Raw genomic sequence first — 15,530 nt, 5'->3', positions numbered from 1 at the left:
AGGTAGAAAACAAATAGAAATATGTGTGGCTGCTTTACTGGCTACTACCTTCTAATGGCTTTGTCATGTCCAATTAGGGGATAGGATGAGGTTTGAGATTATTCTGCTGAGTGTTAATCTGTAGAAAGTCTTTCTTTTGTAGAAGGTGCACTTCCAGCAAACATTATTTGATTAAATAGAGAGCCTTCAGATTTGTTTCTTTACCTAGAATACTGGTAGATGATTGGCTAATGATATCACATTTGGAGCACTACATCTATCCCGGCAACCAATTATTTCCCTGAGCTCAACCCAAATCCCCATCCATGTCCGTGTAAACAGTCCATACGAACCTACAACCTCTGAGAGCCGTACTTTTTTAAAAGTCAGGGGAGAGACACATAGATAGAGGGAGAGAGAGAGAGAAATACGATATCTCTAATAATGGCTTATTTCTAATTTTTAGTACCCTCAGCCATATGGTTACAGATGGTACATATCATACGATACTGCCAAAGCCTACTTCATCTAAATAAAAGTTTCAGACCCTAGGTCTCTTTCCGTTTCAGTACATTTGGAGTCGTTCTAGAGGTGTCCATTGGTCTGTTTATCTGGTTGGTGCCCACGATAACTCTCGAAGGTAGTATCCGATTTGGTCCAAACTTGGAATATCGTCATATAATTGTCAAACCTTGGTACCTCCCCCGTAAGGCCTCATAGAAAGAGGAAGGATCATTCGGTTTTGTGCAAACTTTGCAAATCCCAATATTTTCATCAGTGCCAGGTAAGGTGCGTAAAGGTATAATATCAGCCCACTCCATTAAGTATCTCCCCCACAAAGGACCGCATTTGGAATAATTAAAACGTTTATAAACTCTGAAATAAAAGTCGGATTGCCTTCAAATTCCGTAGATCCAAACATTTCTACCAACACATGTTTTGATGTGACGACGGAACATTTTGGACCACTCTTTCTACTACCTCCCCCACAAAGGGACAACATTTTAAATAACCAAAACGATTATAAATCCGAAATAAGCATCCCGTTCTCTGCATATTTTACACAGCCCATTATTTCTACTAGCACAAAATCTAGTGGGAAGTTACGATGAATCGGTTCACTCCTCCTTGTACCTCCAACACAAAAGGTCAACATTTTTTTAACATCCATGAAGGTAATCAAATGCGAAATAAATATCTGATTCCATTCAGACTTGGCACATCTCAATATTTCTATCAACACAAGATCTGTTATAAAGATGGTAGAGATCGGACCATTCCTTCTGCTATCTCCCCCACAAAGGGTCAACATTTTGAATATCCATGAAGCTCATAAAACGCGAAATTAAATCCGATTCCATTCAGGCTTGGTACATGTCAATATTTCTATCAGCACAAGATCTGTTATAAAGGTTGTGGAGATCGGACAGTTCCTTCTGGTACTTCGCCCACAGAGGGTTAAATAACCAAATACCAAAATAACCAAAACGATTATAAAATCCGAAATAAGCATCCGGTTCTCTTCATATTTCACACATCCCATCACTTCTACTAACACAAGATCTGTTGCGAATATGGGATATGTCGGACCACTCTGGTACCTCCCCGACAAAGGTTCAAAATTTTGAACATCCATGAAGCTCATAAAACGTGAAATTAACATCTGATTCCATTCAGACTTGGCAAATATCAAATTTTCTATCAGAAAAGAATCTGTTATAAAGATGGGAAATTTCGGTCCACCCCTTCTGGTACTTCCCCCATAAAGGGTCAAAGTTTTGAAAAACCAAAACGATCATAAAATCTGAAATAAGCATCAAACTCTCTTCAAATTTCAAACACACAAACATCTTTGCTAGCACAAGATGATATATATATGCGAACCCATTCTGGTAACTCACCCACAAACGGTCACAATTTTTAATACTTGTAGCTGTCATAACTTTCGGAACAAGTCTGCGATTATTTACATCTTGCTATATCCAAATATTTCAACCAGAAACCTGAGATGAATATGAAATTTATGATTTCGCATAAAATTGGATATAAATGTTCGATTCTGCTGTAATTTTGCCTATACTAATATTTTTATCTGTATTAGGTGAAATATGAAAATGGAATACTTCGGTCGACTATATCTGCTACCTCACGCACATTCTAACATTTTCTAAAAATTATCAAATATCTCATATAATATATTCCAAACCTGGCACTTCGTAATATTTATATCATATATGTTTAGGTCCGATACGAAATGGTGAATATTGGCCCATTCCTGTAGGACCTACCACATAGAGTCACAAAAATTTAAATAATCATAACAGAAGTAAAAATATATTTGAATAGGCGAACATTGTCCGAGTGTATACATTTGTCGGTAAAACCGACTCATACTTTTGAACTTGTTTCTTTTTATTAGTTATCACATTTTGCATTTGACAACCCGCAACAATAATAAACGGAAATTTTCACATCAAATTATGATTGAGAATTTCACCCAGATAGTCGTATTCGAGCATTATGGTTGTGGTGGCTTCTTCTCTGGCGAGGTAATAAAGTAATTGTATTTATTATGGACTGAACTCTCTGGCCGATCTGAGCAAATGGAGTGGACAAGGCGAAAGAGGACAATCGATAGGAAGACAACAATGCAAGGCTCATAAATTTTATTCCGGGTAGTTAATATTGGTATGATAATTTCTGCAGATAAAAAGATTAAAATTAAAATACTACGATGTGGCTTAATGAAGGTAGCAGAACCGCAAATGAAAACGGAGAATTGACCACAGCACATGGGACTCTATTGTGATGGGGGTGGTGGTGGTGATGGCAACAGCTGCAAATGCAATGAATGATAATTATACAAACTTATTCTCTCAAATACACTCACAAGCACATTCACCCTCTCCCCACTTAATAGAGGCTTATAAGCTAGGCCAAAAATATCCAAGTAGCTTTCGTTATCCTGCCATACATAAATTATAGTTTTCCTTTCCATACAAAATACCAAAATCACTGATTTAATTTGATTAATGAAATACCGTGCTTCGAAAGGGGGGAATCCGAAAAAGGAGGGGGGAAGGTGCTGGAGACAAACACCTTCTGCTCCACTGTTCTGCCATAAATTAATGAAATTAACGGAACTCAATTAAATCTACTTAAAAGCTTTACAACGATTATGGACAAATGTTTTGTGTTCGGCTATGTTGTGTTGTTGTTGTTAAAGGAAAAGCTGTCATTTTAATAGAACTCTACCATTTCAAAGGCTTATTCAGGATACGCGATATAAATCTTTATTTATTTGGACTTTGACACGAAAATCGTTTGATTTGTAAACAAAAGCGGAGTGGGGTAGTTGGTTGCGGTGGGGTGAGGTTGTGCTTTTATTTTGTCAGGTGTGTGGGGTGAGGTGGTGCTTTCACTTCACCAGGAAATAATCATTTGCATTATCTGTTATTTACTTGATTAAATTTCAATACCGACACCAATTGTTGTTTGTTTAATGAATCGGAACTGAAAATAATGATTTAAATTTCTTCCGCAATTGTTAATTTATATTTAAATCTTAAAGAACTTTTTCCAAATTTGAGTTAGTTGCTAATGAATATTTTTTGTATATCTCCTTCCTTACAGATGGCTGCCCCCACACTCTCAGGAACCCAAAAAATCGTAAGTACAATCAACTTCTTTAAACTTCTTGCAAACATTCTGCGACTTCTTTAATATAAAGGTACCATGTGTTTGATAACGTCATATTAATTTTTTGGGCGGTACAAGAAAGATTTGGGACGAAATGGTTGAACAAACAACTAAAAAGGGCCTAAGGGCCGAACTTTTAATACCCTCCACATTTGGTAGGAGCTTGAAAATTAAAAAAAAAATCGTCGAAAATAATGACTCTAATATCAAAATACGGAAAAAGGGAGATATCGTTATATGTAGGTTATACGAAGGTTATACGTGGACCTGCATAGACAATTTTCTGTCATAGTATGAAGTATCCATCGCGGACTTCAAATACGAAATTTCCGGTTAATGACGTCGCTAAACTTTAAACGCTTGACTTTATTGCAGTTTTCTAATCTCACCCTGTATATGGTGGCTATACGAAGACGTGGACCAATAAAGAACTTTAAATAAGAAAAAAAAAGAAACAATTCCGGTCTATAATGTCTCTAATGCCATAAAAATACCGAATATAGGGAGGCACTGTTATATAGGGGCTATACGAAGATATAGACCCGTATACGTAATTTTTGTCATAGGATGAAGTACCCATTAAGATCTTCCAATACAAAATTTGAAACAATTCCGGTCTATAATGTCGCTAAAATCACCAAAAACCGCATATTGAGAGTTACCGTTATAAGGGGGCCATACGAAAACGTGGACCGACATGACCAATAAACGAACTTAAATTGCTTACTGATGTAGTGAAAAATGTGCAAAATTTTAGCCCTCTATCTCAATTCGTTCGAAAGATAGCGTGAATACAACAGACAGACAGACATACAGATAGACATCGCTAAATTGACTTAGAATTTTAAACTGATCAAGAATATACAGGGTGAGTTAAAAAAAAACTGCAGCAAGGTCAAATGCCATAATTTTTGCATTTTTTTTAAAATTGTATTGAATGAAGCAAAAATGTCGAAAATAGCATTAAATTTTAGAATGAGTTTGGCGAAGACGAGACGAAGACCTGCATACGTAATAGGGTGTAGTGCAGATCAGGATTTTCACATACGTAACTTAAAAAATTCCGTTAAATAATGACGCTAATATCAAAATACGTAAAAAGGGACATAAATTTATATGTAGGTTATACAAAGACGTGGACCTGCATAGAAAATTTTCTGTCATAGATTGAAGTATCAATTACGAACTTCAAATACGAAATTTCCCGTTAATGCCGTTGCTAAAATCATCAAAATATCTTAAATAAGGAGGTATCATTGTATGGTGGATATACAAAGACGTGGACCAATTACGAATTTAAAATAAGAAAATGTGAGACAATTCCGGTCTCTAATACCAAAAAAATACCGAATATCGGGAGGTACTGTTATATAGGGGCTATAAGTTATTTTTTGCCATAGGTTGTAGTACCCATTTAGATTTTCCTACACAAAATTTGAAACAATATAATGTCGCTAAAATCATCAAAATGCCGGATATTGAGAGAAACCGTTATATGGGGCTGTACGAAAATGTGGACCGACATGACCAATAAACGAACATAAATAATAAATAAAATAAAAATTAAATAAACGAACTTAATATTAAACGTTAGTCCTCTATTTCAATTCGTTCGAAAGATAGCGTGAATGCAGCAGGTGGTACAAGAAAATAAAAAAATAAGAGTGGCTGCTTTACTGACTTATTTCTTAGTAAGTACTTACTTCCAATGCCATGATCATGTTCAAATTAGGGGATAGAATGAATATTGAGATTATTTTGCTGAGTGTTAATCTTAAGAAAATCCTTCTTTTCTAGAAGATGCACTCCCAGCAAACGTTCTTTGTTTAGATATTTAAAGTAGGCTTTAAAAAGTCCTTGTATTAATATACAGCCTTCAGATTTCTTTTTTAGACCCTAGTTCCCCTTGGACCAAATCCGTTTGAGTGCATTTTGAGTCGATCTTGAGATGTCCTTCCATACGTCCGTCTGTCTTGTTGGTGCGCATGATAACTCTCTAGGGTCCAAAATTGGTACATATCATATTATTGTCAGACTTTGATCGAGTTCTCGGTCCAATCCATCTGGAACCTCCCCCACAAAAGGTTAACAGTTTCAAGAAAAATAAGTTACCTCATAGGCTGAGAAAGAATCATTAAATGTTGTTCAAATTTTGCAATTCTTAATATCTGTATTAGTGCTAGGCGGTTGTGAAAATGGATAATGTCTGTCCATTCCATCAAGTACCTCCTCCACAAAGGGTCAAAATTTTGAAAAATTGTAACTCATATTAAATTTGACGTAATATTCCGATTGTCTTCAAATTACACACATCACAACATTTTTATTAACCCAAGATCTGGTGTGAAGATGGGAAATATCAGTCCACTCCTCCCCCACAAAGGGTCAAAATTTTGAGTATCCATGAAGCTCATAAAGCGCGTAACTATCTTCCAATTCCATTCAAACTCGGTACATCTCAATATTTCTATCAACACAAGATCTATTGTAAAGAAGGGATATATCAGTCCACCCCTGCCGGTACTTTCCCCACAAAGGTCAAGGATATTTATATATATACTTTTTTGGGTCTGGAATGGCAAAGTTCAAATAGTTCCATAGTTTGGTGAAGGGTATAAAAATGTTCCAACTTTTCAAAAGGAAGTATCCAATAAAGTTCAAACTTATAATGTCATAATATTTCTGACGCGCAAGGGACAGGTGCGTTGATGGACAATACGGGCTCAATTATTGTTGTAACTCTCATAAAATGTGACATCTGCCAACTTCGCATTTCCTTTCATACATTCAAACGGTATCGTTCAAATTTAGGCTTTTAGCACTTTTAATGTGATTTAACTATGAATTTTTATTTCAACAATATTTTCAATTTATGTTACAACGTTCATCAATATCTGAATAAGACAGTTCTCAATTTTGAGTATTAACTCTGACATCTAAACATAGTCCACACCAATCCAATCTTGAATGGTATTCTTTTGTTTCTCAATTTGATCGCCCATTTCCTGGGTCATTCGGAATTGTATTAGAATGAGGATGTAATTGAAAATTTCCACATAGACCTACAAGGGAGTGAGCAAAGAAAACATTTAAAATTACTTTTAAATGAAATTGGGAAAAAGGGTTGCGGAGTGCGGGACTATGGTGGGAACAGAATGGGTTTCTGGTGTCAAATTATTTTAGAACCTCAAAATATCGGAATCGTTTTAAGTCGACAAAGATTCGTGAGAAAACGCGAGTTTTACAAAAATTATCTAAAATCCGCAACCCAATTGTAAGTCATATTACCCCAGCAATTGTCTCCATATTCAATGGCATACTGCCGCTTTTGAACTCAACGATGTTGTCCCAGCGCCAGGTGAGGCAAATGGCAACCATGTCACGTATTTTCCTGCTGCCATTGTATTGGAAATCCAAATCTTGGATAATTTTGAAACATTTGGCTTCCTATGAATGAAAAAAATAGAAAAGTAATTTTTTTTTAAATAAGAAATATTTCCCGTACCTCTTTGATGGCATTTTCAGAATACACTGGACCCACGGTCATTTTGTATATGGGCAATACAAGACCCAATAAAACAAAATATATCAGAGCACTACTCCCCGAACTTGTCAAGCCACCAAAAATCAAATACAGCTCACTGGTGGTCAGAGTGAAATCATGCAGCATTATTATGATTAGACTTTTGGCAAAGATTTGATTGGTCAAGCGAATGCAATCATGATATTGTTCCACCAAATCGATTAGTTTCTGGAAACGTTCCACCAATTTGGCCTCCTCCAAACGTGGCGGTTTTGCCTGCAGCAATTTTTGTAAAAGACGAAAACGTATGGCCAAAATTTCGGCAAAATTCATTTGTATATAGAAGTTGAGGTTTGGGCCACCGGTGATACAAATATAGGCCAGGGCAGAGAGAAGATTGAGAACAATGTTTCTCAAATCTTTTGCACGCGAGATACCCAAGGCTATGATAATGATATAAATGCTGGCTGTAAAGCCTAGTAATTGTAAATTTTTCTTTACCAAAGCTTTGTAGTTCATTTTGCAGCCAAACTCCCGAATTAGCACCAGATCTAAGTCATTGATTTGTTTATATAACTTTAGATGCGTTTTGGCCTCCGCCACCATTGTTGTGGCCGTTGTCACATACATAAACAATGACATGCCAAGCTCCAAATAAATAATGGATTTAATTAAACTATCCATTTCCACCAAATAGGGATCTTGAAATTTCACAAAGGCAGCTAATCCCAAAGTTGACAGAACACAGCCCATAGCTAAGGCTGTGTAGCTCAACGATATCCAATCACAAACATATTTGTCCGAGCGACTTCTTATGCCACTGCAACCGAGCACGAATTGTATTTGACACAACAGCCGACAGCAATCGTAAATGCTTTGTGTTTTCTTCCAAAATCGATGCAAGCGGAACATATTAGATCCCTACAAATACTCTCTTGGCTGTTTGCCCGGCGACCTCTCAAATTGAACTAAAATCCATTTTTAGCCTCAAGCAAAAATATAAAGGGAATTCACAAATGCCAATTAATTTGATTAAATTTCTGCTCTACCTTTGAATGAATTGGGAGAATCGTTTTGCGGGACATAATCACAATTACGAAATCTAAGATTTAAATGTTTGTCACCAAACGTGGTTTTGTGGATGGCGGGAACTAATTACTGGATTAATTGTGTAATAATTTGTATGAAATCTGACCACGAGCATTTGGGCTTTATCAAGTCAATTATCGCCAAAGCTTTATGGGTCAAAATAAACTGCCCTGGGAAATAATTATACAAAACTGTATTATAATATTGGTAAATAGCAAAAGGAAAAGGTGACTGAGTTTGTTTTTAACTAAGGGAGGAGAAAATTTTGAAAATGAGGAACAATCTCAACTCGTCTATGGGTATCGTTAATTTTTTTTTATCGTTGGAAGATGTAAGGCAGAATATCGATAATGAGCACAGATGGTGTTACAAATATTAAAAATACCATTCTTATGGCCAGCTTCTATTTATATACCTTCAGCCATACGGCTAGAGGGGGTCTATATCATTTGGCACGGCCACAATATGCCTCGTCGAAATTACGGTTTATAACCTAGGTTTCTTTGGGCCAAATCCGTTTCAGGACATTTGGAGTGATGCTCCGTCTGTCTCTCTGGCTGGTGCGCACGATAACTTTCAAAGAGAATATCAGATTTGGTCCAAACTTGGAACATTGTATTATTATTATCAAACTTAGATCAAGTTCGGAGATGGGCAATATCGGTCCCCTCCTTCTGGTACCTATCTGGTCAAAATCTGGTCAAAATTTTCCAAAAAAAAAAAAATATTTTACTGCACAGAAAGAGAAAGGATATTCCGATTTTGCTCTAATTTTGAAAACCCTAGTATTTCCATATTTGCTATGTCAGGTGCGAAAATGGACAATATCGGTCCTCCTCAAGTACCTCCCTCCCAAAGGGCCAACATTTTGAATAATTATAACACTCATAAAATGTGAAATAAGAGTCCAATTGTCTTCAAATTATTATATCGGTCCATGCCTTCTGCAACCCCCCCCCCCCCCCCCCCCTCACAAAGGATCAAAATTTTGAATATCCATTGAGCTCACAAAACGCAAAATTAACATTCAATTCCATTCAGACGTGGTACATCTCCATCAAGATGATAGAGATCGGAACGTGTCTTCTGGTACCTCCCCCACAAAGGGTCTAAGTTTGGAATAACCAAAACAATTATAAAATCCGAAATAAGCTCCCGGTTCTGTTCATATTTCACACAACCCATTATTTCTACCAACACAAGATCTCCTGTGAAGATGGGACATATCGATCCACTCCTTCTGGAACCTTCCTCACAAAGGTTCAAAATTTTGCTCATAAAGCTCATAAAACGCTAAATTAAGAAAGCGTATCAAATTTCACACATGCAAACATTTTTGCCAACACAAGATGATATATATCTGCGATAGGGTTTCTCATCCACAAAGGGTCACAATTTTCAATACTTTTATCTGTCAAGTCGGCGATTCTTTACAAATTCCTATACCTAAAAATTTCCCTCAACCAGAAACCTGAGATGAATATGAAATTTATGATTTCGCACTAAATTGGTATTTTAAAAATTATCACATATATCATGTAAAGTGAAGGAAGTAACCATTATAGTCCAAGTCGGATACGTCGCAATATTTACATCATATATATTAAGGTCCGATGCGAAATGGACAATTTCTTCTAAAATTCCTCCATTGAGGGTCAGCAATTTGAATTATCATAACAGAAATCAAAATATATTAAAATAATTGAACATTGGCTTAGGGTATACATCTGTCCGCAAAACCGAGTGATACCTTTTAACTTGTTCCTATAGATGCTGCTACGATTAATCCAGATTTATGCTTTGTTTTTATCATTCTTTCATTTTTTTTTCATTTGTCGTTGCGACAACATTTTACTGGTCAAGACAAATTATTTTCCTCATTAATTAGATACTAATAGCGATGCCATGGAAAGCTAACGTAAATGACACGCACAACTATACTGTCAGCGGAAGAACGGAAGAATAACATGCCACAGTAGTTGTTCTGACCACGGCAACTTCAACCTGACAGGAAATGTAATGTTTTTACTTCACAACATCTTGATTTAATTTAGCATTCGAGGAGCAGAAACAGCAAGCGGGCAGCAGTAACAAATCCAACCAATCGGAAACTCTGGGGCTGATATTAATTAAAAATATCTGTAACTTCCAAGGCGTGAACCGAAGAAAAATAGTAGCAAAGTTAAATTTATAAACATTGGAGGGGATGTAATAAGTACTTTGATCATACTTGTATGTGCGATCGAATATTTTGAAATATATTCTAAAATTAGATATTTCCAGGCTCCATAATACATCATATGCGTAAAATCATGTGTTCTTGTGTGCTGTCTCATATAAGGATGTGTAAGATAATGAAGGTTATGAGCCACACACATATACACATCGATGAGTAAAGTATGTAGCCAAGACCACTTGCAGGGCTGCCTGGCCCTGCAATTTCCTCCATATTTGAATCAGAGCACAAATTTGCTCGTTTTAACTCCAGTGTGAAACCTGCTCGAGAGAGGGACCAATTGATAGACAATTGGGAGTTCTATATGGAGTTTTCTCTTCACTCTTTTGTTTTGTGTGGAAGCGCTCCCGAGCCACCTATTTTTACAATAATTAGGCGTAGGCCAAATCGCTCAAATTAGAGTGAGAGTTTGCTCATCTAAAAAAATCGAGTGGAAACAAATATTTTGCTGAACTATTTGTTGACTTGTGTGTGTGTGTGTGTGTGACAGCACCCGTCTTGATGTTCCTACGGTTCACAGAAGGCAGGGGGTGATACCGTTTAAATCAGAGAAGAGAAAAGCAGCAAAGGACCGGTGGGTTTTGTGTACAAAAACGACAAAAGCAACAAGACTATCTTATGCTTTGGTGCACATTTGCGACAATGCGTTTCAACGCATTTTTATACCCTTGAGGGTCCACGTTTTCGTATAGCCCTCATTTAACGGTATCTCCATAAATTCCGTATTTTGATGATTTATTATTCACTGGAATTGTTTGAAATTTCATATTTGCAGTTCATAACGGGTACTACAGCCTGTGACGGAAAATTGCCTATGCAGATCCTGGTGTTTGTATAGCCCTCATACATCAGTACCTCCCTATATTCTGTATTCGGATGATATTAGCGATATTATTTAATGTATTTGTGTCAAATTTCATATTCGCACTTCGTAATAGGTACTAAAGCCGGTGACAGAACATTCCGTATGCAGGTACACGTCTTCATATAGCCGTCATATAACGGTACCTCTTTATATTCGGTGTTTTGATTATTTTAGCGACATTTGCGGTAAAAATTGTTAGAAATTTCATACATGCAGTTCTTAACGAGTACTACAGCCTGTGTCGGAAAATTGCCTATGCAGATCTAGGTGTTCGAATAGCCCCCATATATCGGTACCTCTCTATATTCGGTATTTTGTTGTTTTTGTGACATTATTCGTCGGATTTTGTTTAAGTTTCGTATTTTAATGTTGTAATGGACTGAACTTCGTTACCGTATAGACCACCTTTAACTTTCTATATTTTATGATTTTAAGAGTATTTTTCATAGAATTTCTTTCAATTTCCAAATTCACACATATGTCCACATAAATAAAATAACTAAATTTAAATAAACATCCAAATGACTTATGCTTGGCGACATAGTCCCAGTTTAATGTTGTAGGAGTACGAAAATCCTTGGAAAGGAATTCCACCCACAAACCATAGATCTACAATTTAACATAAACCTTTCTATTTTAAAATATCATTTGCATAATTTGTAGATTAGGGGGCTATTTTTACAGGACTTAATTCTAATGTGCTGTTGGGTTGAAAGGGACAAAAGAGAAGAAACCGAGCAATAATCTCATTATCATAATGTTTGGTTGTATTTATGCTCAATGTGACCAATACCCTCACCCCCTTCCTAATATGGGTAGATATATTATACACTCTTTATCTATGATATTATTTATAATTATAATTTTGAGCCGTTGAGGCTGAGAATATCACATAAAGTTTCATATTGAATACAGGGTGAGATGAAAAAACTGCAACCAACTTTAGACTGTTGTCATTTCTAATCCACTCGTCCGACAGCTGTTATAATTATTCCAGTTACCGCTCATTATATTGTTGACAAGCGTCCGAAAGCATATTGGTGAGAATTTTCCAGAAAAAAAGTTATTCGAATATTTGGCTGGAAAACCACAAGTGGTTATCGCTAGAGCACTCCAGCATTTAAATGTGAATAAATGTTTTGTGTCTCGTGCCATCGCTCGTTACCTTGATACTGGTAGCGTAGCCCGACGTCAAGGACGTGGATGGAAGAAAACAGCAATATCAGCAGAAATGGTTTGAAAAATGAAGAAGCGACTTGCTCCCGCGTCGCAGTGCCCAAAAAATGGTTCGTGAGGTGAACATATCGCAATATTCCATTCGGCAAATATTGAAAAATAAGCTCGGTGTAAAGCCATTGAAATTCCAAAAAGTGCAAGAACCTACACAGCAACAGAAAGAAAATAGACTCAAAAGAGCTAAAGAGTTGTTTCGCTTGGCCGAAAGTGTTGAACTGCCTAATTTGGTTTTCTCCGTCTCCGATGAGAAAACGTTCGTCGTCAAGCAGTTTGTAAATAAACAAAATGATCGTATTTACTTTCCAAAGAGGTCAGCTGAAAATGTGCACCTTCGGTTGGCCACCAGAACTCAAGCGCCGGCCATGGTGATGGTGTGGGCTGTCATAACAGCCGATGGTCGCTCTCCACTTGTATTAATCGGCCTTGGCATCAGAATAAATGCCGATTATTATCGCGAAAATATTCTGTAGGGTGTATTAAAGCCTTGGGCACACATACATTTTGGCCGCGGACCGTGGACATTTCAACAGGACTCAGCACGCGTCACCGAAGAATGTTTACAAAATGAGGTTCCTCACTTCATTTCTAGCGCACAATGGCCACCAAAATCTCCGGATACCAATCCGTTGGACTATTGTGTCAGGAATATTGTGGAAAGCAAGGTTGACCAAAGTGTCGATCAACTCAAGCAAGCGCTTCACCGGGAATGGGCCAAAATACCGCAAAGCAACATTCGGGCCGCGTGTGACGGTTTCATTGGCCGTTTGAAGGCCATAATTCGTGCCAAAGATGACCAATTCGAACAAATTTAAACTTATTCTAAAATAGAACAGTGTTTGGCTTGCTTGTTTGGGATACCATAGTATTTTGTTGTTGCAAAATCGTCAGGCAAAATCCCATTATTGTTGTTTTTATAAAAACAACGTTTGTTTATGAGTGGAGAACGATGGTAATGTTTACCAGATGAACTGATGAGGATTGGTGGCTCTTTCCGAAACCTAGGTATTCCCTGCCTTACCCCCTGGTAAACATTACCATCGTTCTCCACTCATAAACAAACGTTGTTTTTATAAAAACAACAATAATGGGATTTTGCCTGACGATTTTGCAACAACTTATTCTAAAATTTGTTGCTATTTCCGACATTTATTGCTTTTATTCAATGAAATTTAAAAAATGTAAAAAATATGGCGTTTGACTTTGTTGCAGTTTTTTGTTTATCTCACCCTGTATATCTCTCATAATGTTTGAAACACCAGATTATTCCTAACAATTGGTTATAGGTCTCTGATTTTCTTAAAATTTTGAACAGCCACACATTTTTATCAGTATTGCATGAAGTGGAATGCTTTGGTCCAATATATCGGACACCTCAGTCATATTTCAATATTTTCCAAAAAAAATATATATATCACATATCTTATATAAAATGAAGATATGGATATATTCCAAATCGGATACTTTGTAATATTTATACCAGAGTTAGTTCAGATGCGAAAGGGGTTAATATTGGTCCACTTCTTTGGTAGTGAACCAATATTAAGCAACATTTTTAATAATCATAATGTAAGTCGAAACATTTTTTAATAAACTGACATAGGCTGAGAGCATCTGTCGGCATAGCCTGAGGACATCGTCTGATACCTGTTAACTTCTTTTTAATCAATTAATATTCGCATTCCCTTATAATCTGGACTTGAAAAGTAGAGGATACTTAAAAAATATTTCTCCTGAAAATAAAAAAAAATCCCTAATTCAAATGCTTAATTCAGCGTCTGGGCTGTTAATTCCAGAACCAAAAAATAAATAAATATATTCTAAAACTTTGTTATGTCGAAATAGTGTTTTTCGCCATAAAAATTTTGCAAATAATGAAATCACACACAACTCTGCGGAATGTTTAAACTTTCTCTTCTGTTCTCCATAAAAAATTGTACCATAGTATAATTAAGCTAGAGAAAGTGAATGTATGTTCTCATTCGGAAATTTGGGTGTATGTGTGTTTCTTGGAATGCTTTGGATAATATTTCCACTGCTGGCCACATATTGTGAGTCACTAACATCATATACAAAATTTGCCCCTTGTGCCCCTTCCCCCGCCAGCTCGTTGCTTTGTCAACAACAAATGACAGCGTGTGAATGGCACTGGTGTTGCAGCTGTGTTTTATCAAATTAAAATCTCTCCTCGATATGCTTAAAACTAATTGTTGGTGACACAAATTGCTCGACAACAACGTGACCAAGCAACAACCGTTCGACCATCCGTCCAACCAACCAACTTCAATTCCGAAATGTCGAACATTGTTTTTTGTGTTAAACAGTGCTAACATTCGGAAGTTGATGTTCGTTTGCAAAACAGGACGAATGGAGGAGAAGAAGACTGACTGATGTTAATACCATTTTTCAGTTTTCAACCGCAAATTGTTGAATGGCCAGAGGTGGCATGAGAGAATTTTTTATTATCTCAAAGGGCGGGGGGATAGAAAACAACCCATAATAACTACAATAGCATACTTATAATAGGAGATACAACTTTTAGTTCCAATTTATTAATTATCATGACTTTTGAAAAATCTAGCCCTTTCCCCTCTCCCAAGGTCCTTTCAGGCTTAGATGGCAACGAAATACGTATAAATGCAACAAACGGCCGATCGGACGGACGGACGCACGATTGTACCATCCGTACATGGCCACTGACATCTATGTAAATGAATGAAGAGGATATTCCGATCTAACTACATTTTCCGCCATGTCATGCCGTTGCTGTTGTCTATTTTGAAGGCCGTTATCATTGAAATCATTACGGATGGGATTTCTATGGCAATGTGTGAATGACAACTCGGCGAAAATGTGTGTTCATATGTATACACTCAGTCAGTCGGGCAGTCAGGCAGTGTGTCTAT

At 36.7% G+C, this 15,530-nt stretch overlaps 1 protein-coding gene across 1 annotated transcript; it reads right to left on the bottom strand.

Annotated features, from left to right (window-relative positions):
- Positions 1–6,614: 6,614 nt before the first annotated feature.
- Positions 6,615–8,113, bottom strand: LOC101894518 (putative gustatory receptor 57a). Its single transcript, XM_005174752.1, has 3 exons — positions 7,184–8,113; positions 6,967–7,125; positions 6,615–6,740 (listed from the first exon to the last, which is right to left on the bottom strand). The coding sequence occupies exons 1-3, from the start codon at positions 8,111–8,113 to the stop codon at positions 6,615–6,617; spliced, it is 1,215 nt and encodes a 404-aa protein (XP_005174809.1).
- Positions 8,114–15,530: the final 7,417 nt, after the last annotated feature.

The sequence above is a fragment of the Musca domestica genome, unplaced genomic scaffold, assembly GCF_030504385.1.
Source record: "Musca domestica strain aabys unplaced genomic scaffold, Musca_domestica.polishedcontigs.V.1.1 8, whole genome shotgun sequence".
NCBI lineage: Eukaryota > Metazoa > Arthropoda > Insecta > Diptera > Muscidae > Musca > Musca domestica.
This window is presented reverse-complemented; position numbering and strand designations above follow the sequence as displayed.

Excerpts from the sequence above, each read along its gene's own strand:
- LOC101894518 (XM_005174752.1), bottom strand. The coding sequence starts at position 8,113 with ATGTTCCGCTTGCATCGATTTTGGAAGAAAACACAAAGCATTTACGAT. Across the intron at positions 7,126-7,183 it reads CTGAAAATGCCATCAAAGAG|GAAGCCAAATGTTTCAAAAT; the intron begins GTACGGGAAATA and ends TTTCATTCATAG. Across the intron at positions 6,741-6,966 it reads ATATGGAGACAATTGCTGGG|GTCTATGTGGAAATTTTCAA; the intron begins GTAATATGACTT and ends ACTCCCTTGTAG.